Source organism: Salvelinus sp. IW2-2015, linkage group LG22 (genome assembly GCF_002910315.2).
Source record: "Salvelinus sp. IW2-2015 linkage group LG22, ASM291031v2, whole genome shotgun sequence".
Classification (NCBI taxonomy): domain Eukaryota; kingdom Metazoa; phylum Chordata; class Actinopteri; order Salmoniformes; family Salmonidae; genus Salvelinus; species Salvelinus sp. IW2-2015.
The window spans coordinates 7431804-7459438 of record NC_036862.1 but is presented as its reverse complement, the minus strand read 5'-3'; the positions used below and the strand labels follow the sequence as shown (position 1 = coordinate 7459438).

Sequence of the window (27635 nt, the reverse complement as noted above, 5' to 3'; positions counted from 1 at the left end):
CCCTACTCTTTCTGGGTTCCAGCAAAATTAAGGCAGTTGTACAATTTTTTAAACATTACAATACATTCATTACATAATTCACAACACACTAAGTGTGTGCCCTCAGYCCCATACTCCACTACCACATATCTACAACACAAAATCCATGTGTACGTGTGTGTATAGTACYTATGTTATCATGTGTGTGTACGCATGTGTCTGTGCCTATATTTGTGTTACTTTACAGTCCCCGCTGTTCCATAAAGTGTATTTTTACCTTCTTTTTAAATCCGATTCTACTGCTTGCGTCAGTTACTTGATGTGGAATAGAGTTCCATGTAGTCATGGCTCTATGTAGTACTGTGTGTCTCCCATAGTCTTTTCTGGACTTGGGGACTGTTGAAGAGACCTCTGGTGGCAAGTCTTGTGGGGTATGTATGGGTGTCCGAGCTGTGTGCTAGTATTGTAAACAGACAGCTCAGTACCTTCAGCATGTCAACACCTCTTACAAAAACAAGTCATGAGGAAGTCAATCTATCTTCCACTTTGAGCCATGAGAGATTGACATGCATGTCATTAATGTTAGCTCTCTGTGTACATTTAYGGGCCAGCCGTGTTGCCTTGTTCTGAGCCAACWGKAATTTTCCCAAGTCCCTCTTTGTGGCACCTGTCCACACAACTGAACAGTAGWRCAGGTGCGACAAAACCGGGGCCTGTGGGACCTGCCTTGTTGATAGTGTTGTTAAGAAGGCAGAGCAACACTTTATTATGGACAGACTTCTCCCTATCTTAGCTACTGTTGTATCAATATGTTTTGACCATGATAGTTTACAATCAAGGGTTACTCCAAGCAGTTTAGTSTCCTCAACTTGCTCAATTCCCACATTATTCATTACGAGACGTAGTTGAGGTTTAGGGTTTAGTGAATGATTTGTCCCAAATACAATGCTTTTAGTTTTGGAAATATTTAGGACTAACTTATTCCTTGCTACCCGTTCCGCTCTTTGTTAAGTGTTGCAGTCATTTCAGRCGCTGTAGTAGCTGACGTGTACAGTGTTGAGTCATCCACAGACATAGACACACTGACCTTACTCAAAGCCAGTGGCATGTCYTTGGTAAAGATTGAAAAAAGCAAGTGGCCTAAAACAGCTATCCTGGGGAATTCCTGATTCTACCTGGATTATGTTTGAGAGGCTTCCATTAAAGAACACCCTCTGTGTTCTGTTAGACAAGTAACTCTTCATCCACATTATAGCAGGGGGTGTAAAGCCATATTGTCACGCCCTGACCTTAGAGATCCTTTTTATGTCTCTATTTTTGGTTTGGTCAGGGCGTGAGTTGGGGTGGGTATTCTATGTTCTATGTTCTATGTTGTGTATTTCTTTGTGTTTGCCGGGTGTGGTTCTGAATCAGAGGCAGCTGTCTCTCGTTGTCTCTCATTGGGAACCATACTTAGGTAGCCTTTTTTCCCACCTGTCTTTGTGAGAAGTTGACTTTGTTCAGGGCACTTTGCCTTTGAGCTTCACGGTTTGTTTTTGTAGTGTTTATTGTTTTGTTCGGCGTCATTTTGATTAAATAAAAGAAAATGTACGCTCACCACGCTGCACCTTGGRCCTCTCCTTTCAACAGCCGTGACACATAACACATACACATTTTCCAGCAGCAGACTATGATCGATAATGTCAAAGCTGCACCGAAGTCAAACAAGTTAGCCCCTACAATCATTTTATCATACATTTCTCTCAGCAAATCAGCAGTCATTTGTGTAAGTGCTGTGCTTGTTAAGTGTCCTTCCCTATAAGCATGCTGAAAGTCTGTCAATTTGTTTACTGTGAAATAACATTGTATCTGGTCAAAAACATTTTTTTCCAGACGTTTACTAAGGTTTGGTAACAGGCTAARTGTTTGGCTATTTGAGCCAGTAAAGGGGGCTTTACTATTCTTGGGTAACGGAATGACTTTAGCTTCCCTCCAGGCCTGAGGGCACACACTTTCTAGTATAGATAATGTCCCGCCAAAGAACAGGAAGCTACAAAGATATGTGCTTATCACKCAATGCTTCAGAAATTCAGACTGTCTACGCTGCGCTGTGTATGTTGGTTTGACTTGGACTCCAGCAGATCCTCATTTTATATATCCACCACAATAGAGAAAATTCTGACAAGTAACATGTTTGCTCTTTGAGTTTCCTATACAGTACACATGTGATTTAATAATATATGCAGTACGAGTCAAACGTTTTGGACACACCTACTCATTCAAGGGTTTTTCTTTATTTTTACTATTTTCTACATTGTAGAATAATAGTGAAGACATCAAAACTATGAAATAACACATATGGAATCATGTAGATAACCCAAAAAGTGTTCAACAAATCAAAATATTTTTTAGATTTGGAGWTTCCCTTTGCCTTGATGACAGCGCCTTTCGTAACAGCATGCGTGGGCGTACCGGAGGAATGACAATGTCACATCTCAGACACTTTATTGAGGGGTGTGTTTCTCTTCTTCTTTCCTCCAAGATGAAAGAGCTTGACCACGGACAGACGTGCAAAACTGCCTCCCCCCCACCCCCTTCCAATCCACACACACACACGCGCTGTTTAGTGACGGTGAACCACCAGTATGCTGCTGTAACTTTTTGCAGCTTGTAGCTGTAAGCAGTTCCACAGTGTTCAAAGTGAAGAGGCACATTGACCATAGAGACCAGGGTGGACTGCCTTTCATCGTCATGAGCCCAACCAGATAAATCAATATGTAATCCATCGCAGAGTCAAGAATAGGTAAGATAATGGTCATGTTAAAATGTAAGTAAGGAACATTTTTTAAACTGTTGGTCACCCAAGAACATGGAAATATAAAGGTTGGCACATTGGCAACATGGCAGTTCTATCTGTGAAGGAGACACACTTATATTAAATGACTGGCAGACTGGTGCAATTTACATGTTGAATCATTGTGTACAGTGCCTTTGGAAAGTATTCAGACCACTTGACTTTTTCCACATTTTGTTACGTTACAGCCTTATTCTAAAATTGATCAGATCGTTTTTTTCACCTCGTGAATCTACACACAATACCCCATAATATCAAAGACAACACAGGTTTGTAGATATTTTCGCTAATTTATAAAACATACAAAAATGGAAATATCACATTTACATAAGTATTTAGACCCTTTACACAGTACTTTGTTGAAGCACCTTTGGCAGCGATTACAGCCTCGAGTCCTCTTGGGTATGATGCTCAAGCTTGGCGCACCTGTATTCTTCTATGCAGATCCTCTCAAAATCTATCAGGTTTGGATGGGGAGCGTTGCTYCACAGCTGTTTTCAGGTCTCTCCAGAGATGTTCGATCGGGTTCAAGTCCGGGCTCTGGCTGGGCCACTCAAGGACATACAGAGACTTGTCCCGAGCCACTCCTGCCTTGTCTTGACTGTGTGCTTAGGGTCGATGTCCTGCTGGAAGGTAAACCTTCACCCCAGTCTGAGGTCCTGAGCACAGATTTTCATCAAGGATCTCTGTACTTTGCTCTGTTCATCTTTGCCTCGATCCTGACTAGTCTCCCAGTCCGTGCCGCTGAAAAATATCCCTACAGCATGATGGTTCCACCACCATTCTTCACCGTAGGGATGGTGCCAGGTTTCCTCCATAAGTGACGATTGGCATTCAGGCCAAAGAGTTCAATCTTGGTTTCATCAGACCAGAGAATGTTCTGAGAGTCTTTAGGTGCCTTTTGTTAAACTCCAAGCTAGCTGTCATGTGCCTTTTACTGAAGAGTGGCTTCCGTCTGGCCACTCTACCATAAAGGCCTGATTGGTGCTGCAGAAATGGTTTGGTTTTTGCTCTGACATGCACTGTCAACTGTGGGACCTTGTATAGACCAGTATGTGCCTTTTCAAATCATGTCCAATCAATTGAATTTACCACAGGTGGACTCCAATCAAGTTGTAGAAACATCTCAAGGATAATCAATGGAAACAGGATATACCTGAGCTCAATTTCGAGTCAAGTAACAAAGGGGCTGAATACTGTCCTTATGTAAATAAGGTATTTATATAATTTTTTTCTATAAATTTGCAAACATTTCTAAAAATCTATTTTAGCTTTGTCATTATGGGGTATTGTGTGCAGATTGCTGAGGATCTTTCATTTATTTAATACATTTTAGAATAATGCTGTAACGTAACAAAATGTCGAAAAAGTCAAGGGGTCTGAATACTTCCCAAAGGCACTGTATGTTTGCAATTGTATGCTAGTTGCATTCTACTGCGGTACAAGTCTAAATGAAGAGTGTATTTTCAAAACGCTATGTCCACAACTTTTTCACATTTGTGTTTTTTCCTCAGAAATGATTGCCTATGTTTACATGTTTTAATACTGTTGTTTCAGATGTTTTATTAATAGATTTTAGATGTGCAGATGTGCAAGAAAATGTTTGTTTGTGTGTGTGTGTGTGTGTGTGTAAAATGGCATATATCCATTGTTTACCTGGAATGAAATGTTCGTGTCCTGTATATTTCACTGTGATATGTGGTTGTCTCACCTTGCTATCTTAAGATGAAGACACTAACTGTAAGCTGCTCTGGATAAGATCATCTGCTAAATTACTAAAATGTCAAATGTAAATGTTTTACATACAGATCTCATCTGCATTGATGCACTTTTTAAATATTGATGTCACAAATGTATCGTTTCAACTGTTCTTTATTAAAAATGTAGTTATTTGTTATATTCGGACTGTTCTCTGAGAGTGAGGAGGATATATAGCATTTTGCTAATAAAACCATGATTATCTGTCTCTCTGAAATGAAACCAAAGATAGATTTTAAACAAATACATGTCTGTCATTGAACAACCACATGCCGTGATTAGACAATGACAAAGTGCACAGTAAAACGGCTTAATGGATAAAACCGTCACCATATCATATACCACTACCGAGACRGAATTGTCACCGTTGAACCAAGAGTGTTTCTGGTCCGGAAACATCTCTGAAGGTGACTTCTCGCTCCTGCTGCTGTCGGTGACAGTCCAACGTAGTGGCACCTACCTGTGTCTCCTGTGTCCTCCACCTGGCAATCCAGACATCCATTAGAGTCACACACAGCTCAGAGTGGTGGAGAGATCAGGTATACACTTTATTTTATAAAGATAACAGTTTGACTAAGCATTAAATACAATTATGTAAAAACGAATAATAATAATCAACATGTATACGCGGATAAAGGAGTTGTGCTATTCAAATCAGACTGACAGATTATCTTTCGCCTTTGCACCTTGATTTCCCAGGGCGGCACAGGAGTTTCCCAGGAGATTCCAATTAACCTGATGTAACCCATCCTGAGACAGACTGTACCTGCTCACTCTAACACAACACAGGACACAAGCTGCTATGTCACACTCCAGAGGCTCAGGGCCCCGCCCCCTCCCACACTATCTAGACGAGAGGGCATCCACGTTACCATGGTGAGCACACTGTGTACAGAGCAGAGGCTTTAATTCATCTATTTTGAGATGATCATACAGCCCTTTCTTACACTCAATACAGTCCTTGATAATACACAGGTTTTTTGTTTGACCACTTGACCGAATGAATGTGCGCGCGTGGGCCTGTGTGTGCGTGAGCTCATGTGCATGTATGCGTGTTTGTGATGTATCAGAGTAATCTCCTACGTCTCCTCCCTGCATCTAGCACGGCACTCTCGCTGGGCCTCCAGGTGTACATTCCCAGCACAAGACTCACCCCAGCAGAAAGACTCTCCCAGAGCAGTGGCTGCAGCGGGAAATATCCACAAAGCCCCAACACTTCCGTGAAACACCTCCAAATAAGAGTGGTGTTTTTTGTCCTTTAAACAATTCAAGTATTTCCACTGGGATAGAGTCAAGAACCAACCCAACCCTCCCTAAAGACTCAGACACAGGGAACTGCTGTGTTGAAGCTCATTTATTTTTTTATTTTTTTTATTTTTTTTTCACCTTTATATAACCAGGTAGGCAAGTTGAGAACAAGTTCTCATTTACAACTGTGACCTGGCCAAGATAAAGCAAAGCAGTTCGACACATATAACAACACAGAGTTACACATGGAGTAAAACAAACATACAGTCAATAATACAGTAGAAAAATAAGTGTATATACAATGTGAGCAAATGAGGTGAGATAAGGGAGGTAAAGGCAATAAATAGGCCATGGTGGCAAAGTAAATACAATATAGCAAGTAAAACACTGGAATGGTAGATTTGACGGTAGATGAGTGTGCAAAGTAGAAATACTGGTGTGCAAAGGAGCAAAATAAATAAATAAAAACAGTAGGGGAAGGTGTAGTTGTTTGGGCTATTTATAGATGGGCTATGTGCAGGTGCAGTGATCTGTGAGCTGCTCTGACAGCTGGTGCTTAAAGCTAGTGAGGGAGATAAGTCTTTCCAGTTTCAGAGATTCTTGTAGTTCGTTCCAGTCAATGGCAGCAGAGAACTGGAAGGAGAGGCGGCCAAAGGAGGAATTGGCTTTGGAAATTCTCAATTATAGTGGATTTATCGGTGATCGGCTAGTAGCTTGGCTATTTCAAATGGAGAGAATGACCAAATCTCCCATTGTTCCTTTGTGACATTGCCGAAGAACCACTGTGTTTGAGTCATTTCAGAAGGGGTGAAAGTCTGTTATTTTGGAAGAGAATCCAGAACCACTTATATCGACATTCATCWCAGACACTATAATCAGAGTGGTTATTGATTAAGATTCCTATAATTTAGCTATATAAATAGAATGTATTACTATTACTTAGAAGATCCATCCTTCTTGCTAATGGTCCCCTGGGTGCAGACGAGTCCTCTCAGCTCTTAAGTGTAACCCAAACAGAGATGGACAGTTAATATGTTTGACAGGTAGGGGTTTTAAAAAACAGGAAGTGGGTAGAGGGATTATCTTGCACATGGTTTCATCCACCAGCTGGCTCTCTCTGTCGCAATTATCCCGGGGACATTCCACAGGATATATGTACAGAACATTCACAGACCGTGCACAGGACAATCCATTACATGTGGCCTTTAGGTACTTTGGCAAGGATGTGATTCGTTGTTTTCTTTGGTCTCGGTGTGAAGTATTTTAGTAGAAAATAAATAAACAACTATTTTGCTAAAACTGGCTAAAACTGTTCTTCAAAACTGTCTTGCCTGTCTTGCACATGACCGTTAGAGAAATAGGTAGATACTTTCACATCCACTTGTGTTGAGATGCTAGAGTGTTTTTGTTTGATTATTCAACACGCATACTAGCTCTGTTATTGGTAAGCTGATTTGCTATGTATCCGATTGGGGAGCAACATTTGATGTAGCCTTTAGAAATAGGTCATGTCCCATCTGGAATGACTTGACCATTACACAATGTGTCCTTATCCCTTAATCCCAGAGTGCTCCTCTCTCAGAGGTGTGGCTGAACGCTTGTTGCTCAACATTATTGCGCAGCTCAGTTTCAATACAGATCAATGTCATCGATGACCATCGACAGCAGACTTTAAAAAGACAACTTTGGAATGCATATCATTACACCACTAATGGAGCATAATAACGTATACAAAAAAATGTATTATATTGCTTCATCTTCCTGTCAATCTCCTCCACTGTTTATCTAATGCTTACCCTTTCCCTCTCTTTTTTGTCTCTCTATCTCTCTGCCCTTTTCCAGTGCGATGTGTAAACATCCTTGTCTATTTATTTGTTTCTGCTCTAAAGCCTCGACTCCATGCCCCTGAATCCCCAGAATGATTGCGTTCTCATCTATGTGAAGGTTATGCCAAATGGCACTGCCTGCTGTCAAATGATGCCTTCTCCCAAGGGGCCACACACACACACACACACCACACACACACCACACACACACACACACACACACACACACACACACACACACACACACACACACACTACAATCTGTTGGAATGGCCAAACTAGAGCCGTGGAGTCCTTTACACTCATGATCACCACTGGAGTAGCATACCTGAGTACCCTGTGGGTTATGCTGCTGTTCTACAAAGAATAATAAGGTTGTACTTAACAAGATTATATCCAGTCTCACAATATTTCCATGAGGAATTGCTCATCCTTTTTTACATTTGTCACACTTTATTTATTTCATCCTCTATCTTTAGCATTTCCCTCTATGTTCCTCGGCAGTAGCTATTCGTGGGTAGTTCCATTGTGCTTGACTGATCAGTGAMGGCTTTAATACCGAAATCTCTCTTTTGTCAGTATTGATCTTTTCATCCTCATCCGTTCATCTGGAACTCACAGTACATTCCACTCTTTCCCTGTTATCTATCTCTTCCCCCCCATCCCCCCATCACCCCATCCCTTAACATCCATGTTAGAGCTCCCTTCCTCCCTTGTTTTCTTCCTAGGTACCTCTTTATTCCTGCACTTGCTATTGATGAACAGAAAGGGAGGGGTCGGGTCTCGCTGCGAGCAGGTTGAATATTTTGTTTGTTTGGCTACCACGACTGCTTCGTTCTTCACATTATCTTTTCACAGACTTCCCAAACTCCTCCTCCCAGGAAACTGAGAGACAGTGCTCATTAAACGTCTTCATCCTTTGTCTTTGGATTTCTCTGTTCAGCCTATGACCCTTTGTAGAGATATCACTTTTAAAATGTTAAGAATTACATTACCTTCAAGATCGTCTATAATTTTCTTGGAAGCTTTTCTGATACCTTTTATAATCCCATTGAGTTCAGTCTAAAAAGCCAGGAGGTCTGTTGTCCACAGGCTATGTTAGAAGATGGCCAATATCCATTCAAATCGTGTTCTACCACTGCGAAAGTGCATTCTACCGCTGGACACTGAACTACCAACAATGCCTTTTAAAGGGAATTTCCCCAACGTTCGTGGAGATGATAAACGCTGGGAATGTCAGCCCAAGTGTCAATTACCACCCGTGCGTCAATCTAACTAAAACAAAAATAAACATCCATAAAATGTGTCTGTTCAAGGTAGACGTAGCAGTTTTATGCATGGGCTGCGTCTCAATCCACCACATCCACCTACTTTGGCAGCATCTGCGGTGGAAAGTGTCAGAGCTACAGTGCTGTTTGTCAGACCAGGAGACATCCCAAAACATCGGTCTTCTCATGAAGATATCTGTAGAGTCCGAATGGTTTGGCCTACTAACTAATACCACTCTATGGAAAGATGAGACGAACACGATGGTGTTCTCTATTTTGCTCCATGACCCCCACAAGTGTCACAGGACTTGTCTGAAGGTGTCCCATACAAATAAATGGAAGTATGGAGGAAGTTCTGTGCCAACAAAAAAAGTGTTAAATATGTGTCCAAAAAATATTTCCTGAGCTTATATCTCCTAGATATAGGACAAAGACCTCAAAACCTTATACCTTATGATACAAATGTTTACTGTCTTTGTATAAATGTGTTATTCAATGCGTTTCTATGGGCTATAGTAGTAAACGCCAAAGGCTTTGACTTTCAGAGATGAAAAGGCACCTCTGACGTCACCTAAACAAGAGCAATGCATTTGTCGGTGAACACGCTACAGATTCAATCCCAGACAGTTTCTGTCAGTGTTATGGGTTATTGTTCGTGTGTATAGCAGTCCGACTGCTCGGTCATTAATCAGGACATCAATTATTGACAACTAACATCCTATACTCATGAAAATGCCCAGGGTATTTCGTTAAGTGGAAACTCTATAAACAAATACACACACACACAAAGCAGGGCCGTAACTTTGATGTAAAAATAAGGGGGGACAACGTTCGACTTGCCATTCAAAGCTCAATTTGTGTCCGACTGTCCTGCACCCTCATTTTAGACACACTTGTCAAAAACAGTGCAAATATACAATTCAAAATTCTATTTCCATGACTGCAATCAAACAATGTTTTTTCATTCATCCGTCTCAGGATGATGTCATGAAAATATTCCTGTCCTTTATTCAATGGTCAGGCTGTCTCTGTGTGTTCAAGACAAGAGGAAACATGACCTGCTCTACAGACACGGCCTCTCTCTCTCCAGCTAGACCACAGCACTGTCTTTGACGGGATTAGCTCAGCACTTGCACACACAGATGTCCCACACGACACACACCACAGAGACAGAGGAGAGAGGGAGAGAGGGATGCAGGAGTGAAAAGAAAAAGGGACAACACACAAAGACTAAAACACAGTCCAATGCAAAGACTCTCACTCACAGACAGACAGACAGACAGACAGACAGACAGACAGACAGACAGACAGACAGACAGGCAGACCAGGCAGGCAGGCAGGCGGCAGGCAGGCAGGCAGGCAGACAGACAGACAGACAGACAGACAGACAGACAGACAGACAGACAGACAGACAGACAGACAGACAGACAAAAACACACACACACACACACACAGAGACAAACAGCGGTTTTCAAACCTCTCTGGGCCTCCAGACATTTCACAATTATGCTGACCTGATTGACCTATTTAAGTGCTTGATGATTAGTTGACAAGTTGAATCAGGTGTGTTAATAACTGTGGAATAGGTCAAGTACATGGAATGGTTTTACGTCCCCCAAGGAAAGGTTGGAAAATCCCTGGTCTAGGACACACAGAGATAATTAGAGATCAATATAATTGATTCCGTTAGCTAGCCTATAGCCTATTTCTATTTCTATTCCATATTTATATTTATCACCTATACTGACAGCACGATACACGCACATAGTCTGCTGCATGGGGAAATGATAGTCAACACATGTGATGTGATTCTATTTTGAGCCTGATCAAACAAACAACAAAAGACAGTATTATATGATTAAATCTCATTAGTTTATCTAAGGGCATCCGTGAATTACGAAATTCAAGTGCTTTTCCATGATTGTTAAGTTGAAACTGTAGATCGTTGCGAGTAAATGTAAATTGAATAATTGTACATTGAAATATGAGATATGAAAAGGGTAAATGGAGGGATAGAGAGGGAGGGAGCTAAGAGTGGAGGATTTTATTCCATTTCCAACCTCCCCGCCTTCTTTTGAGAGACACCCACAACCATATAATCAACCATTTCTACAGCTACAGTCACTGCCAGCCATATCATAGCACTGAAAAAATAACACATATTTTAAGCTTTTTTTAAAGTAAAACAGAAGATTTGACGATATTTGTATTTTAATCATATAGCGTGACGTTTTACTACAAGGAGATACAATGCATTTTACATTACAAAAGCGAAATAAGACGTGGATGCCAGCTATCAACTTAAGCATCGTGGGATTGGTGGTTTATATTATGGGTAAGTAGGCTATAACGGAAACGTCTCATGTAACAGCGGATCGTAATTTTGAAAGATGAGTGACAGAGACGCAATTTTACTAGCTTGGATCAAATGTGCACCGTTTCCTCGCGCGTTGTGTAAGATTGTGTGTGTGTGTGTGTGTGTGTTTGTAAATGAGCAAAATTAAGATATTCCTGAAATGCTGTATGATTATTGTAGGCTACCTAGTTAATAGACTGGTGGCCCACGAAAATCGCCGCTTGCCATCACTGTAAATTGCCAACTTCATCATCTCTAAGCCTAACACTTTAGGCTATGTCAACAGACTCAGTCAAGGAACCAAAACAGTTGGCTAAACGATGTGCGGTTGTTTTTTATCCAGAGATAAAGCGCAGTGAATCACAAAAAGCATCATTCCAGCGTCCCAACGCCTGATCTAAACCGAAACAACGTGGGGATTTATTATTGGCCCYCTCTCTACCTATAGCTTATTCAGAATGTGGAACAGTCGTTTAAGTATCAGGGCTCAGGCAGGTCCAGTGATGCTTTCTCTACTGATGCAGGTGTGGKGTGGAGTGGATGGACGCTGACGCACGGACACCGCGTATCTCCATCATCTCTGCACTAGAGACGCATCGCTAGCAACATCGCCTTGCGTTCAGGCTATTTGTAAACAGGCCTTGAATCTGAAATAAATMGTCGTTTCTCCTCAATRACAAATAAAGAAATMGTCATAGTGWTTGCTTTCTCATAATAGCGGGTCGAAGCGTGACTMGCAGCTTGCTTTGCCGCGGTCGGCTGGCTATGACGAAGCCAAACTATACTGAGTTTAGCGCATCTGGGTGGATACACTTATCTATTCACATTGCCTCACTAGTGTAGGTTATATTTCCCGTTTATTCACATAGCTTACAGTTTATTATTCGTATCCCAAAGAACACTGAGATAAAGATGGATAGTGAGAGCGCTGTTTTGTGCTCAGCAAAGGCCTGCTTGGCAACAGGCTACTGGTGCGTAATGACAGCTCATGAGATGAATTTCTCGATCTGTGATTTTGATGCCATGACACCATTAAGCCTATACAGTAGCTTAAACCTGTATTTTCCACATATGTCTGTTCATATCTGTCTTATCGTAATGTTGTAGGATAATACAAATACAAGGTAGGTTAAAAATGTAGAAAATATATATTGGAAAAAATATKATTGCCATGCAGTGGCTGTAGTCTATCACTTTCAAACTGTTGTGATGACGCCTGGTTCACACTGTCTGGTCACCGTGCAGTGTGCAGCAGAAGAGATGACTAATACCACACAAGCCTCTGAAACGTTCACCATTTTAGAACAATCAGGTATTGTCATGATGCTGCACCTCCTAGACTTTTACACTAGGGGGAGACAGTGCCACGCAGACGGTCTACCTTTTAGACCAGCAGCGATGATGTCTAATAGGCAATGCTGGCAAGCTCACATACATCCTCTCATACTATTTCAAGGAGCAGTTGGTAATAGTAGACTTTTAGGAGCTCACAAATGCTATTTAACATCAGTATGGATGATATAGAGGACTAGTATTTATATAGAGGACTAGTATTGATATAGAGGACTAGTATTGATATAGAGGACTAGTATTGATATAGAGGACTAGTCTACACTCGATGACCACCGGGTGCTGACTAACAACCAACAGTAATTGTGATGTCCATTTGGTATCGGGATCTTTGAGTATACTTTTATATGTCATCCACTAGGGGGCAGGCTAATCCACATCCACTGCCACTGTATAGCCCGCACTGCAGTCTGTAGACTACTGTGGCTATGCAGCAGTTAAACTCAGAGCTGGCAGCATTGATTTCATGGGCTAGATCATCAATTCTCATTCTCCGGATGGTGTAATCAGGRTGCTCCTTTTGAATGTGACGAAGTAGAGAGGAGGAGTAGCTGCTTCCTCCTGGAAGGGATAATGTAGGGCACATGTTTAGATTGAGCTGTAAGGTAAAGGCTACTGTGTGTAGTCTGTAGTCCCATAGCCTGCATAATGACCTTGCCTGTCAGCAGGTTCACCTAATAACGTGCCCTGTGTCATATCAAAGACACATACCTCAGTCATCAGACAGAGATCCAGTATATTTGACCAGTCTTGAACACTGTTACCTCCATATAGCCAAACGTAATATCATTATGACCGCCATATTAAGGTCCCTCAGTAAGGTATTATACTATATTATTCCTCCCTTATTGAACCCACTAGTCATTGAGTATGCTGAGCCACTGCCCACAGCAAAACAAACAGACACACACACATACACACACTCACACTCACACTGAACACACACAGGACCATGGACATTGGCAATCACCTTTATTCAAGGCTATGGYTCACTGGGCATCTAATGGGCTCAGAGGTTACAGGCGATCAAGGTCTATGAGAAGACCTGCCCATCAACCACCTGGGTCGGCCTATCCATCAGCCAGTCAACACCTGCCCTGTCAGCAGGCAACCCGGGTATGAACCGTCCTGGGCTGCAATCACCCACCTACAGGGTGAGAAATGGAATCGACATGGGGGTGAGATGACATCTTAGCCACTGGTAGAGAAGGAGACAACAGCTTCTGGTTCAAACCAGAGCCATGTGTCTAGAGACTTGTGCCACGGAGTTTTCTGCATTATGATTCATTTATATGACACTTAAAAATTATACGTCAGCCATGTCAGACCTAACGCCCCGTTACCTTACATGGTCAAATATTTAAATAAGGCTACAGTTGAAGTCAGAAGTTTACAAACACCTTAGCCAAATACATTTAAACTCAGTTTTTCACAATTCCTGACATTTAATCCTAGTAAAAATTCCCTMCCTTAMGTTAGGTAGGATCACCACTTTATTTTAAGAATGTGAAATGTCAGAATAATAGTTGAGAGAATGATTTATTTCAGCTTTTATTTCTTTCATCACATTCCCAGTGGGTCAGAAGTTGACATACACTCAATTAGTATTTGGTAGCATTGCAGTTAAATTGTTTACTTGCGTCCAAACTTTCGTGTTAGCCTTACACAAGCTTCCCTCAATAAGTTGGGTGAATTTTGGCCCTTCCTCCTGACTGTCATGTTTTGTCATTTATTTTTCATGTCTTGTCCCTTGTGCTTCCTCTGCTGGTCTTATTAGGTTCTTTCCCTCTTTCTCTCTCTCTCTCTCCTTCCTCCCCTCTCTCCCTCTCCGCTCTCTCTCTCTTATCGTTCCGTTCCTGCTCCCAGCTGTTTCTCATCTCTTAACGACCTCATTTACCTTTCACACCTGTCCCTATTTTTGCCCTCTGATTAGAGTCCCTATTTCTCCCTCTGTTTTCCGCTCCTGTCCTTGTCGGATTCTTGTTTGATGTTTGCTGTCCTGCGTCCTTGTTCCGCCCTGTCGTGTTTTTGCCTGGAAAAGACTCTGTTTCTTTAAGTCGCTTTTGGTCCGCATTAATCAGCATAACAGAAAATCCGACCAAGAATGGACCCAGCGACTACGGATTCTCGCAACACTGCCGTCGAGTTCCAGGGAGCAATGTCGGCAGACACGAGCAGGAATTGTTTTGCTGCTCGTCATGCCGTTGAAACCCTGGCCGCTCAGGTCTCCGATCTCTCTGGACAGTTTCAGAGTCTTCGTCTCTGCCACCAGATACTTCCTGGTCTTCCAAGTCTCCGGAACCTAGGGTTAATAACCCACCTTGTTACTCTGGGCAGCCCACTGAGTGTCGCTCCTTTCTCACCCAGTGTGATATTGTGTTCTCTCTCCAGCCCAACACGTACTCAAGAGAGAGAGCTCGGATCGCTTACGTCATATCACTCCTTACTGGTCGGGCTCGGGAGTGGGGCACAGCCATCTGGGAGGCAAGGGCTGAGTGTTTCTATCGATTATCTGAACTTAAAGAGGAGATGATACGGGTTTTTGATCATTCAGTTTTTGGGAAGGAGGCTTCCAGGGTCCTGGCTTCCCTATGTCAAGGTGATCGATCCATAACGGATTACTCTATAGAGTTTCGCACTCTTGCTGCCTCCAGTGACTGGAACGAGCCGGCGTTGCTCGCTTGTTTTTCTGGAGGGACTCCACGCTGAGGTTAAGGATGAGAATTCTCTCCCGGGAGGTTCCTTTCCAGCGTGGACTCTTTGATTGCACTCGCCATCCGTATAGAACGACGGGTAGATCTTCGTCACCGAGCTCGTGGAGGAGAGCTCGCGTTAACGGTGTTTCCCTCTTCGCAGTCTCAACCATCTCCTCCCCCCGGCTCAGAGACTGAGCCCATGCAGCTGGGAGGTATCGCATCTCGACTAAGGAGAGGGAACGGAGAATCACCAACCGCCTTTGCCTCTATTGCGGTTCTGCTGGACATTTTGTCATGTCATGTGCCAGTAAAGGGCCAGAGCTCATCAGTAAGGAGGGGCTACTGGTAGCGCTACTACTCAAGTCTCTCATCAAGATCCTGTACTACCTTGTCGGTCCATCTACGCTGGACCGGTTCGGCTGTTCTTTGCAGTGCCTTGATAGACTCTGGGGCTGAGGGTTGTTATATGGACGAAGCATGGCTCGGAAACATGACATTCCTCTCAGACAGTAGAGAGAAATCCACGCCATGTTCGCCTTAGATGGTAGTCCTCTTCCCAGTATCAGATGTGGACACTACCTTTAACCCTCACAGTATCTTGGTAATCACAGTGAGACTATTTCATTTTTGATTTTTCGTTCACCTTTTACACCTGTTGTTTTGGGTCATCCCTGGCTAGTATGTCATAATCCTTCTATTAATTGGACTAGTAATTCTATCCTATCCTGGAACGTTTCTTGTCATGTGAAGTGTTTAATGTCTGCTATCCCTCCTGTTTCTTCTGTCCCCTCTACTCAGGAGGAACCTGGTGATTTGACAGGAGTGCGGAGGAATATCATGATCTGCGCACGGTCTTCAGTCGGTCCAGAGCCAACTCCCTTCCTCCTCACCGGTCGTATGATTGTTGTATTGATCTCCTTCCGGGGACACTCCCCCTCGGGGTAGACTATACTCTCTGTCGGCTCCCGAACGTAAGGCTCTCGAGGATTATCTGTCTGTTTCTCTCGACGCCCGGTACCGTGGTGCCTTCTTCCTCTCCCGCCGGAGCGGGTTTTTCTTTGTTAAGAAGAAGGACGGTACTCTGCGCCCCTGCGTGGATTATCGAGGGCTGAATGACATAACGGTTAAGAATCGTTATCCGCTTCCCCTTATGTCGTCAGCCTTCGAGATTTTGCAGGGAGCCAGGTTCTTTACTAAGTTGGACCTTCGAAACGCTTACCATCTCGTACGCATCAGAGGGGACGAGTGGAAGACAGCGTTTAACACTCCGTTAGGGCATTTTGAATACCGGGTTTTGCCGTTCGGTCTCGCAAATGCTCCAGCTGTCTTTCAGGCATTAGTTAATGATGTACTGAGAGACAGCTGAACATCTTTGTTTTCGTTTACCTTGACGATATCAGAATTTTTTCACCGTCTCTCGAGATCATGTTCAGCACGTTCGACGTGTACTCCAGCGCCTTTTAGAGAATTGTCTCTAACGTGAAGGCTGAGAAGTGCGCCTTTCATGTCTCCTCTGTCACATTTCTCGGTTCTGTTATTTCCGCTGAAGGCATTCAGATGGATCCCGCTAAGGTCCAGGCTGTCAGCGATTGGCCCGTTCCTAAGTCACGTGTCGAGTTGCAGCGCTTTCTCGGTTTCGCTAATTCTATCGGCGTTTCATTCGTAATTTCGGTCAAGTGGCTGCCCCTCTCACAGCTCTGACTTCTGTCAAGTCTTGCTTTAAGTGGTCCGGTTCCGCCCAGGGAGCTTTTGATCTCCTCAAGAAGCGTTTTACATCCGCCCCTATCCTTGTTACTCCTGACGTCACTAAACAATTCATTGTCGAGGTTGACGCTTCAGAGGTGGGCGTGGGAGCCATTCTTGCCCAGCGCTTCCATTCTGACGATAAGGTCCACCTTGCGCTTACTTTCTCATCGCCTGTCGCCATCGGAACGCAACTATGATGTGGGTAACCGCGAACTGCTCGCCATCCGCTTAGCCATAGGCGAATGGCGACAGTGGTTGGAGGGGCGACCGTCCCTTTTGTCGTTTGGACTGACCATAAGAACCTTGAGTACATTCCGTTCGGCCAAACGACTTTAATGCACGTCAGGCTCGTTGGGCTCGTTGTTTTTCGCTCGTGTTTCGAGTCGTGATTTCCTATCGCCCGGGAAATAAGAAACACCAAGCCTGATGCCTTATCTCGTCTCTTTTTGTCTTCTGTGGCTTCTACCGACCCCGAGGGGATTCTCCCTGAAGGGCGTGTTGGCGGGTTGACTGTCTGGAATTGAGGAGCAGGTAAAGCAAGCACTCACCCACACTGCGTCGCCGCGCGCTTGTCCTAGTACCTTCTGTTCGTTCCTGTCTCTACTCGTCTGGCTGTTCTTCAGTGGCTCACTCTGCCAAGTGAGCTGCCACCCCGGCGTTCGGGGTACGCTTGCTTCTATTCGCCAGCGGTTTGTGGCCTACTCAGGAGCGTGACACGCGCCGTTTCGTGGCTGCTTGTTCGGACTGCGCGCAGACTAAGTCAGGTAACTCTCCTCCTGCCTCGTCTCAGACCGCTTCCATTCCTTCTCGACCATGGTCTCACATCGCCTTAGACTTATTTACCGGTCTGCCTTCGTCTGCGGGGAAGACTGTGATTCTTACGGTTATCGATAGTTCTCTAAGGCGGCACAATTTCATTCCCCTCGCTAAGCTTTCCTTCCGCTAAGGAGACGGCACAGATCATCATTGAGAATGTGTTCAGAATTCATGGCCTCCGTTAGACGCCGTTTCAGACAGAGGTCCGCAATTCACGTCACAGTTTTGAGGGAGTTTGTCGTTTGATCGGTGCTTCCGTCAGTCTCTCTTCCGGGTTTCATCCCAATCTAACGGTCAAGCAGAAAGGGCCAATCAGTCGATGGCGCATATTACGCAGCCTTTCGTTTCGAAACCCTGCGTCTTGGCAGAACAGCTCCCCTGGGCTGAGTACGCTCATAACTCGCTTCCTTCGTCTGCTACCGGGCTATCTCCGTTTCAGAGTAGTCTTGGGTACCAGCCTCCTCTGTTCTCGTCCCAGCTCGCCGAGTCCAGCGTTTCCCTCCGCTCAGGCTTTTGTTCCAACGTTGTGAGCGCACCTGGAGGAGGGTCAGGTCTGCACTTTGCCGTTACAGGGCGCAGACTGTGAGAGCCGCCAATAAACAGTGAGGATTAAGGAGTCCTAGGTATTGTCGCGGTCAGAGAGTGTGGCTTTCCACTCGCAACTCCCCCTTACGACAGCTTCTCGCAAGTTGACTCCGCGGTTCATTGGTCCGTTCCGTGTCTCTCAGGTCGTCAATCCTGTCGCTGTGCGGACTGCTTCTCCGCGCATCTTCGTCGCGTCCACCCTGTCTTCCATGTCTCCTGTGTCAAGCCTTTTCTTCGCGCCCCCGTTCGTCTTCCCTCCCCCCCCCCGTCTTGTCGAGGGCGCACCTATTACAAGGTACGGAAGATCATGGATATGCGTTCTCGGGGCGTAGGTCACCAGTACTTAGTGGATTGGGAGGGTTACGGTCCTGAGGAGAGGAGTTGGTTCCATCTCGGGACGTGCTGGACCGTTCGTTGATTGATGATTTCCTCCGTTGCCGCCAGGGTTCCTCCTCGAGTGCGCCAGGAGGCGCTCGTGAGTTGGGGGTACTGTCATGTTTTGTCATTTATTTTCATGTCTTGTCCCTGTGCTTCCCTCTGCTGGTCTTATTAGGTTCTTTCCCTCTTTCTCTCTCTCTCTCTCCTCCTCCCTCTCTCCCTCTCCCGCTCTCTCTCTCTATCGTTCCGTTCCTGCTCCCAGCTGTTTCTCATTCTCCTAACGACCTCATTTACTCTTTCACACCTGTCCCCTATTTTTGCCTCTGATTAGAGTCCCTATTTCTCCTCTGTTTTCCGCTCCTGTCCTTGTCGGATTCTTGTTTGATGTTTGCTGTCCTGCGTCCTTGTTCCGCCCTGTCGTGTTTTTGCCTGGAATAAAGACTCTGTTTCTTTAAGTCGCTTTTGGGTCCGCATTAATCAGCATAACACTGACAGAGCTGGTGTGAACTGAGTCAGGTTTGTAGGCCTCTGCTCGCACACGCTTTTTCAGTTTTGCCCACAAATGTTCTATAGAATTGAGGTCAGGGCTTTGTGATGGCCACTCCAATACCTTGACTTTCTTGTCCTTAAACCATTTTGCCACAACTTTGGAAGCATGCTTGGGGTTGTTGTCCATTTGAAGACCCATTTGCGACCAAGCTTTAACTTCCTGACTGATTCTTGAGATGTTGCTTCAATACATCCACATAATTTTCCTCCTCATGATGACATCTATTTTGTGAAGTGCACAAGACCCTCCTGCAGAAAAGCACCCTCACAACATGAATGCTCACCGCCGTGCTTCACGTTGGGATGGTGTTCTTCGCTTGCAAGCCTCACCCTTTTTTCTCCAAACATAACGATGGTCATTATGGCCAAACAGTTCTATTTTTGTTTCATCAGACCAGAGGACATTTCTCCAAAAATACGATATTTGTCTCCATGTGCAGTTGCATACCGTAGTCTTGCTTTTTTATGGCAGTTTTGGAGCAGTGGCTTCTCCTTGCTGAGCTGCTGGTGATATAGGACTCGTTTTACTGTGGCTATCGATACTTTTGTACCTGTTTCCTCCAGCATCTTCACATGGTCCTTTGCTGTTCTGGGATTGATTTAACCTTTTCGCATCAAAGTATGTTCATCTCTAGGAGGCGGTATGACGGCTGCGTGGTCCCATGGTGTTTATACTTGCGTACTTATGTTTGTACAGATGAACGTGGTACCTTCAGGCGTTTGGACATTGCTCCCAATGATGAACCAGACTTGTGGAGGTCTTGGCTGATTTCTTTTGATTTTCCCATAATGTCAAGCAGAGGCACTGCGTTTGAAGGTAGGCTTGAAATACATCCACAGGTACACCTCTATTGACTCAAATAATGTCAATTAGCCTATCAGAAGCTTCTAAAGCCATGAGATCATTTTCTGGAATTTTCCAAAGTTTGTTTAAAGGCACAGTCAACTTAGTGTATGTAAACTCTGACCCACTGGAATTGTGATACAGTGAATTTTAAGTGAAATAATCTGTCTGTAAACAATTGTTGGAAAAATGACTTGTGTCACGCACAAAGTAGATGCCTAACCGACTTGCCAAAAATACATTTTTTTCATAAGAAGTGGTTGAAAAATGAGTTTTAATGACTCCAACCTAAGTGTATGTAAACTTCCAACTGTATGTAACTGAATGTCTAGAATTAGAGCAATATTCCAAATTCTAAAAGTTGACCCAACTCTCAAAATACATGTCTCTGTTCCAAACTYGTCTTGAACCAGGTGAAAGAGRCACAGCCACAGTCTCAGTGGATTGCTGTTGTTTGTTAGTTAGTGAGCTTTCCCAATACTGATCTACCACCTTAAAAAGTCCTTTGCACACAAGTATGCTCGTGCAAGCACACACACYCACGCACAAACGCACACACACTTATTGAACCATTAAGTCTGGTCTTTGTATACACACTGCACAAACATTCTGCTGACAATGTCCTGTTGGCTAAGAAACCACAGGAAACTACAGCCCCACCCTCCCCACAAAACACTCAGAGATTAGTAAAGGAGGTATGGTAGAAACTCAATAAAAGCTTGCAGTCTCTTCCATGCTATTAGTGTTTTGGCTAGTTTCACAGCTGAGTCTGAAATGAAAGGTGTAGTACTGTAGTACAGTATTGTATCTACACTCTTCGGGAAAAAAATGTGCTATCTAGAACCTAAAAGAGTTATTCGGCTGTCCCCATAGGAGAACCCTTTTTAACAACCCTTTTTGAGAACCCTTTTGGTTTCAGGTYGAACCCTTTTTTGGTTCTATGTATCCCCTAACAACGGGACATTCTACTCCATACCAACTGGACATTAAGAACTGTAATATCTCATGTGTCACCGAGTCGTGGCTGAACGACGACACAGATAATATAAAGCTGGCGGGATTTTCCATGCACCGGCAGAACAGAGAAGCTACGTCTGATAAGATGAGGGGTGGGGGTGTGTGTGTCTTTTTGTCAAAAACAGCTGGTTCGTGATGTCTACTATTAAAGAAGTCTCGAGGTATTGCTCACCTTAGGTAGAGTACCTTATGATAAGCTGTAGACCACACTATCTACCAAGAGAGATCTCATCTATATTATTCGTAGCCGTCTATTTACCACCACAGACCAATGCTGGCACTAAGACCGTACTCAACCAACTCTATAGGGCCATAAGCAAACAACCAAATGCTCATCCCAGAATCGGTGCTCCTAGTGGCCGGGGACTTTAATGCTTGTAAACTTAAATCAGTTTTACCAAATTTTTACCAGTATGTCACATGTGCAACCAGAGGCAAAAAACTCTACACCACCTTTACTCCACACACAGAGATGGATACAAAGCTCTCCCCGAACCTCCATTTGGAAAATCTGATCATAATTCTATTCTCCTGGTTCCTGCTTACAAGCAAAAACTAAAGCAGGAAGAACCAGTGACTCGCTCAATACGGAAGTGGTCAGACGACGCGGATGCTGCGCTACAGGACTGTTTTGTTAGCACAGACTGGAATATGTTCCGGGATGAATAAAAATGGCATTGAGGAGTATACCACCTCAGTCATCGGCTTCATCAATAAGTGCATTGACGACGTCGGCCCCACAGTGACCGTACGTACATATCCAAACCAGAASTCATAGATTACAGGCAACATCCTCATTGAGCTAAAGGCTAGAGCTGCTGCTTACAAGGAGCGGGACACTAATCCGGACGCTTATAAGAAATCCCGCTATGCGCTCAGATGAACCATCAAACAAGCAAAGCGTCAATACAGGATTAAGATTGAATCCTACTACACCGGCTCTGACGCTCGTCGGACGTGGAGGGCTTGAAAACTATTACGTACTACAAAGGGAAACCCAGACGCGAGCTGCCCAGTGACGCGAGCCTACCAGATGAGCTAAATGCCTTTTATGCTCGCTTCAAGGCAAGCAACACTGAAGCATGCACGAGAGCATCAGCTGTTCTGGATGACAGTGTGACAACGCTCTCGGTAGCCGATGTGAGCAAGACCTTTAAACAGGTCAACATTCACAAAGCCGCGGGGTCAGATGGATTACCGGGACATGTACTCAAAGCATGCGCAGACCAACTGGCAAGTGTCTTCACTGACATTTTCAGCCTCTCCCTGACTGAGTCTGTAATACCTACATGTTTCAAGCAGACCACCATAGTCCCTGTGCCCAAGGAAGCAAAGGTAACCTGCATAAATTATTACCGCCCCGTGGCCCTCACGTCGGTAGCCATGAAGTGCTTTGAAAGGCTGGTCATGGGTCACATCAACAGCATCCTCCCGGATACCCTAGACCCACTCCAATTCGCATACCGCCCCAAAAGATCCACAGATGACGCAATCTCAATCGCACTCCACAACCCCCTTTTCCACCTGGACAAAAGGAACGCCTATGTGAGAATGCTGTTCATTGACTACAGCTTAGCGTTCAACACCATAGTGCCCACAAAGCTTATCACTAATCTAAGGACCCTGGACTAGATACCTCCCTCTACAACTGGATCCTGGACTTCCTGACGGGCCACCCCCAGGTGGTAAGGGTAYGCAACAACACGTCTGCCACGCTGATCCTCAACACTGGGCCCCTCAGGGGTGTGTACTTAGTCCCCTCATGTGCTCCCTGTTCACCCACAACTGTGAGGCCAAGCATGACTCCAGCACCATCATTAAGTTTGCTGATGACACAACAGTGGTAGGATCACCGACAACGATGAGAGAGCCTATAGGGAGGAGATCAGAGAACTGGCAGTGTGGTGCCAGGACAAAAACCTCTCCCTCAATGTGAGCAAGACAAAGGAGCTGATCGTGGTCTACAGGAAAAGGATGGCCGAACAGGCTCCTATTAACATCAACGGGGTTGTTGTGGAGCGGGTCGAGAGTTTCAAGTTCCTTGGTGTCCACATCACCAACGAACTATCATGGTCCAAACACACCAAGACAGTTGTGAAGAGGGCACGACAAAACCTTTTCCTCCTCAGGAGATTGAAAAGATTGGGCTTTGGTCTCCAGATCCTCAAACAGTTCTACAGCTGCACCATTGAGAGCATCCTGACTAGTTGCATCACCGCCTGGTATGGCAACTGCTCGGCATCTGACTGTAAAGCGCTACAGAGGGTAGTGCGTACAGCCCAGTACATCACTGGCGCCAAGCTTCCTGCCATCCAGGACCAATATAATATGCGGTGTCAGAGGATAACCCCTAAAATTGCCAGAGACTCCAGTCACCCAAGTCATAGACTGTTTTCTCTGCTACCGCACGGCAAGCGGTACACTGCTGCTACTCGCTGTTTATTATCTATGCATAGTCACTTTACCCCTACCTACAAATGACCTCAACTAACCTGTATCCCCGCACACTGACTCGGTACCGGCACCCCCTGTAGCCTCATTATTGTTATGTTATTCTTTTACTTTTTATTATTATTTAATTTAAAAATGTACTTTCGTTTATTTGGTAAATATTCTCTTAACTCMTCTTGAACTGCACTGTTGGTTAAGGGCCTGTAAGTAAGAATTTCACGTTAAGGTCTACACTTGCTGTATTCCGCGCATATGACAAATAAAGTTTGATTTGATTCGATTTTTTGTTTTGATATGTACAACCTTTTGCAATGAGGGTTTTTACCACTAACCCAAAAGGGTTCTTCTACCTGGATACAAAAAGGGTTCTACCTGGAACCAAAAAAGGTTCACCTATGGGGACAGCCGAAGAACCCTTGTGGAACCCTTTTTTCTAAGAGTGTGGACTTAGTATTGGCAATATGAGATGTTAACTGTAGAGAACAAATCCTGGTGCAGAGTGTGTGTGTGTGTGTGTGCTTATTCATGCATAATGGGTTTATACTTTGCGTATGAGATGAGAGAGTGCATTATTTGGAGAATGGCATCGGATGGAGAATGCAATTTTGTGCATTAATAGCCTACCAAACTTGCTAACTGCCTGGTACTCAGCACTCTACTATTCCTCTAATGACCTTGACATCAATGCAAATGTATTTGAAAATCGAAACAAACACTTCATGAGACCCATCAGCTCATGTTGTGCAACATTTCTATAGGCTATGCAATTGTGCGAGAAAACAGAGTGATYACCTCTATTAAAAAGAGGAGGATCCCATCAGTTTTCTATAGGCTAGGGCTACTATATTTATTTCTCAACTTTCCTAGTATTAAGCACATTGCTTATCTTTGCAACAGGAGTATAGCCTACCTGGCATGAAAATGAACCACGGAAAAAGCGTCCTCRATTCGCTATTTAAGTGCATAGATGACATGTATTTTTTCCCCCTGGCCCTGTTTCGAGACAGGTGCATGATAATGGTCCATTCTAAATCAAAGCAAAGTTCACATATACATTATGTAGTATATGTAAAGACAAGATTAATAAATCAAGAATAMTCTGATGGGTGGCAATATTAGCCTATCACTTGTGAATGATGCCCAGAGRATCGCAAGAAARAAAGCCTTTTTTGTGTGACTTTTTCTAATCATAGTCGCACACCTCATCTAGCCTAGCCCATAGGCCTGTATGCTTTGATAAGGTTTGTATCASAAGTAAAGTGGCCAAATAACTTTTTAAAATTAAGCACATTTATCCACTTTACAAGGGGTGTAGAGCCTAACTGGCATACATAAACAGGGCGTGAGTTTGGGGAAGATCATTTTCACCATASAAATGCACCTTTATAATAAAAGCATTAAATGCCTAATCGCATTTGCAGTCACTTTTGATAATGGTGTTTTCCCGTTAATGGAACTTTTGCACTTATAGTCTACTGCCGTGTGCGCATTGTGCGCTTATAATGTGAAAAAAATAGCCTTATAGTTAATCAACATTTTAAGCTAAACGTTCTGATCTGTTGCCTCAGCCACATTGCCTTAAAAAGTTTTTTTGATGCTACTGGTTGTATTCATTTGGGATCTATCGCAATCCACAACTGTCCCAGGTTATGTTTATTTATTTCTCGCACAGAATAGCATAGGTCAACTTTTGTACTATGGGGGATAATAGATTGACATAGGTAGTGCGTTTGCTGTTCGTTAGGCCTACTCATCTTGTTGGCTGACGAAAAGTAAATGTGGACAGTGCTTCCAATATCTTCAATACGCACCTCGGAATTGGATAAMGACGCACGCAGTTGCGTCCCTGATGTGTRGAGAACCAATCACGRGATGGAGAGCCATGTGAGTGAGAGGTGCTTCGAACCATACAGCACAACGCAGCACTCTGGGCCAAGGGCCCCACGGCCACTGAAATAGACTACATTTTCTTCATATCATGCTTATTTCGACCTGTCTAAAATAAATAATGGATTTATTGTGAAGGTGTAAGCTATTTTACATGGATTCTTTAGAATTTTTCAAATGTAGGTGTAATTGACTTGCAGGCTATGTGTGGAAGCCAGGAGATCCAGGCTGTGTTACATCGGGCCGTGATTGGGAGTCCCATAGGGCGGCGCACAATTGGCCCAGCGTTGTCCAGGTTTGGCCGGGGTAGGCCGTCATTGTAAATAAGAATTTGTTCTTACGTAACTGACTTGCCTAGTTAAATAAAGGTTAAATAACATTTWAAAAGATGCTCAATATGTTTATGTTAATTGCCAAAAAATTACATTGAGACTGACAGTTGTTTACTTGACAATCACCAGCTGACAAAATGTTGTGACCGCCACAACCCTAGTCTTTCCCTTCTCTTTTACAATGACCTTGAGCATCAGAAGGAAAAAGCTGAAAGACAGAGAGAGGAGGGAGATATGGGGTGTGCTGAGGGAGGGAGGGAGGGAGGGAGAGGAGAGTACGGGAAAGTGAAGAAGGACGGGGGGAGGGAGAGGGCGGTACACTGCAGTATTTCCTGCCTTGTAATAGCGGCTCGAGTGGTGCAGCAAAAGCATTGGCTCATATGGGTGTTTAAAACCATGTACATACTTGCCTTAAAGGATGAGAGAATCTCTCAGAATGCTACACATATTGTACTCGTATAGTTCAGTACATGTGTTTATAGGCCTATAGTTCGAGACAATGACGTTAGCATCAGACATATTCTTAACTCCCAGTAACATGTACAGATAGCATACATGTACAATTGTTCAAGATAGAGTTTGACTCTTTTTCCGCATATTACCAGAGATTACAGTACCTTCAGCAGTGTGGAAGTGGGTAAAAAGTAGCTCAAGGCAATGGTCATGTATGATAAACGTCGACTCATCATACATGTGGTCGCTACTGACGTGATGTAACGTTCCCAACCAAAGCCTCTTGCACAAAAGATAGAGGGGACTTTCATTGGACTCCCCTTGCAGAACCAGATGCTACTCAGGTTTGGTTAGTTAGTAGCTTCCAATTGCTTCCCATTACATTGGAGATGTAGACTTTGATTGTCATTAAGACATTTCAGCTGATTAAGTGTGAATGGGATTAGCTGATTGTGTATGTTTATTAAAGGATGTGATGGACATACTGTAAAGTAACTCCCTCCTCAGTGTGGTAATGTACTCACCCTACAGATGCACTAGATACAGTACAGATGTAGGATCTTAATTTGATCACTCTTTTGTTGCTGAGAATTTCCTGCACGTCAGGAAATACAAACTTGTAATGTATTCAAGGTTTACAAGGCTTCTAAAGTTTGTAATTTCCTCTTTAAAATGTTGGTCTTGATTTTTCTGTTGCTGCAGGATAACTTTTCTGCTGTAGCAAACTAGCTCGAATTAAGATCCTACATCTGTATATAGATAAATGGGAATAGGCATAGGCTGTGAAGACATTGACAAAGCATCAGTAAAGAATAGTGCGCATTGCTGAGTGCTGATTGCATGTACACGTGTTGTGTGTGTGTGTGTGTGTGTGTGTGTGTGTGTGTGTGTGTGTTGTGTGTGTGTGTGTGTGTGTGTGTGTGTGTGACGTACAGGGTGTGCATATGTTTGCCAATGTGTAGCTATAGGTCTATATGTGAGCACATTATGTGTGGTGTGGGGGGGATGCGTCATGCTTGTATGTATATTGTGGGATGTCAGCCTATTTGTCAGCCTTCCTCCCTCCCTCCTCTCTAAACAGGTGCTGTACTGCGGTACTTCCAGATGACACCTGATTCAGAGAGAGGAAGGGAAGGGAGGGAGGGAGGGAGAGAGGAGAGGGAGGATGTGAGTGATCCGAAGGACTCTAACTGCACCACTACAGCACACAAACAGAGAGAGAGAGAGAAAGAGAGGGAGAGAGAGAAACAGAGAGAGAGATAG

At 44.0% G+C, this 27635-nt stretch overlaps 1 protein-coding gene across 3 annotated transcripts in view; it reads left to right on the top strand.

Annotated features, from left to right (window-relative positions):
- The first annotated feature begins 11017 nt into the window (after positions 1-11017).
- The window catches only part of scn2b (sodium channel, voltage-gated, type II, beta), a 29156-nt gene continuing 12538 nt past the window's right edge, over positions 11018-27635 (top strand). For all 3 annotated transcript variants that reach the window (XR_011473828.1, XM_070433999.1, XM_070434000.1), the window contains exon 1: positions 11018-11247. Coding sequence is in view for 2 of the 3 variants with exons in the window: in XM_070433999.1 (XP_070290100.1) it covers positions 11163-11247 (85 nt within the window). In the remaining variant the exon portion in view is untranslated. The remainder of the gene's footprint in view (positions 11248-27635) is intronic.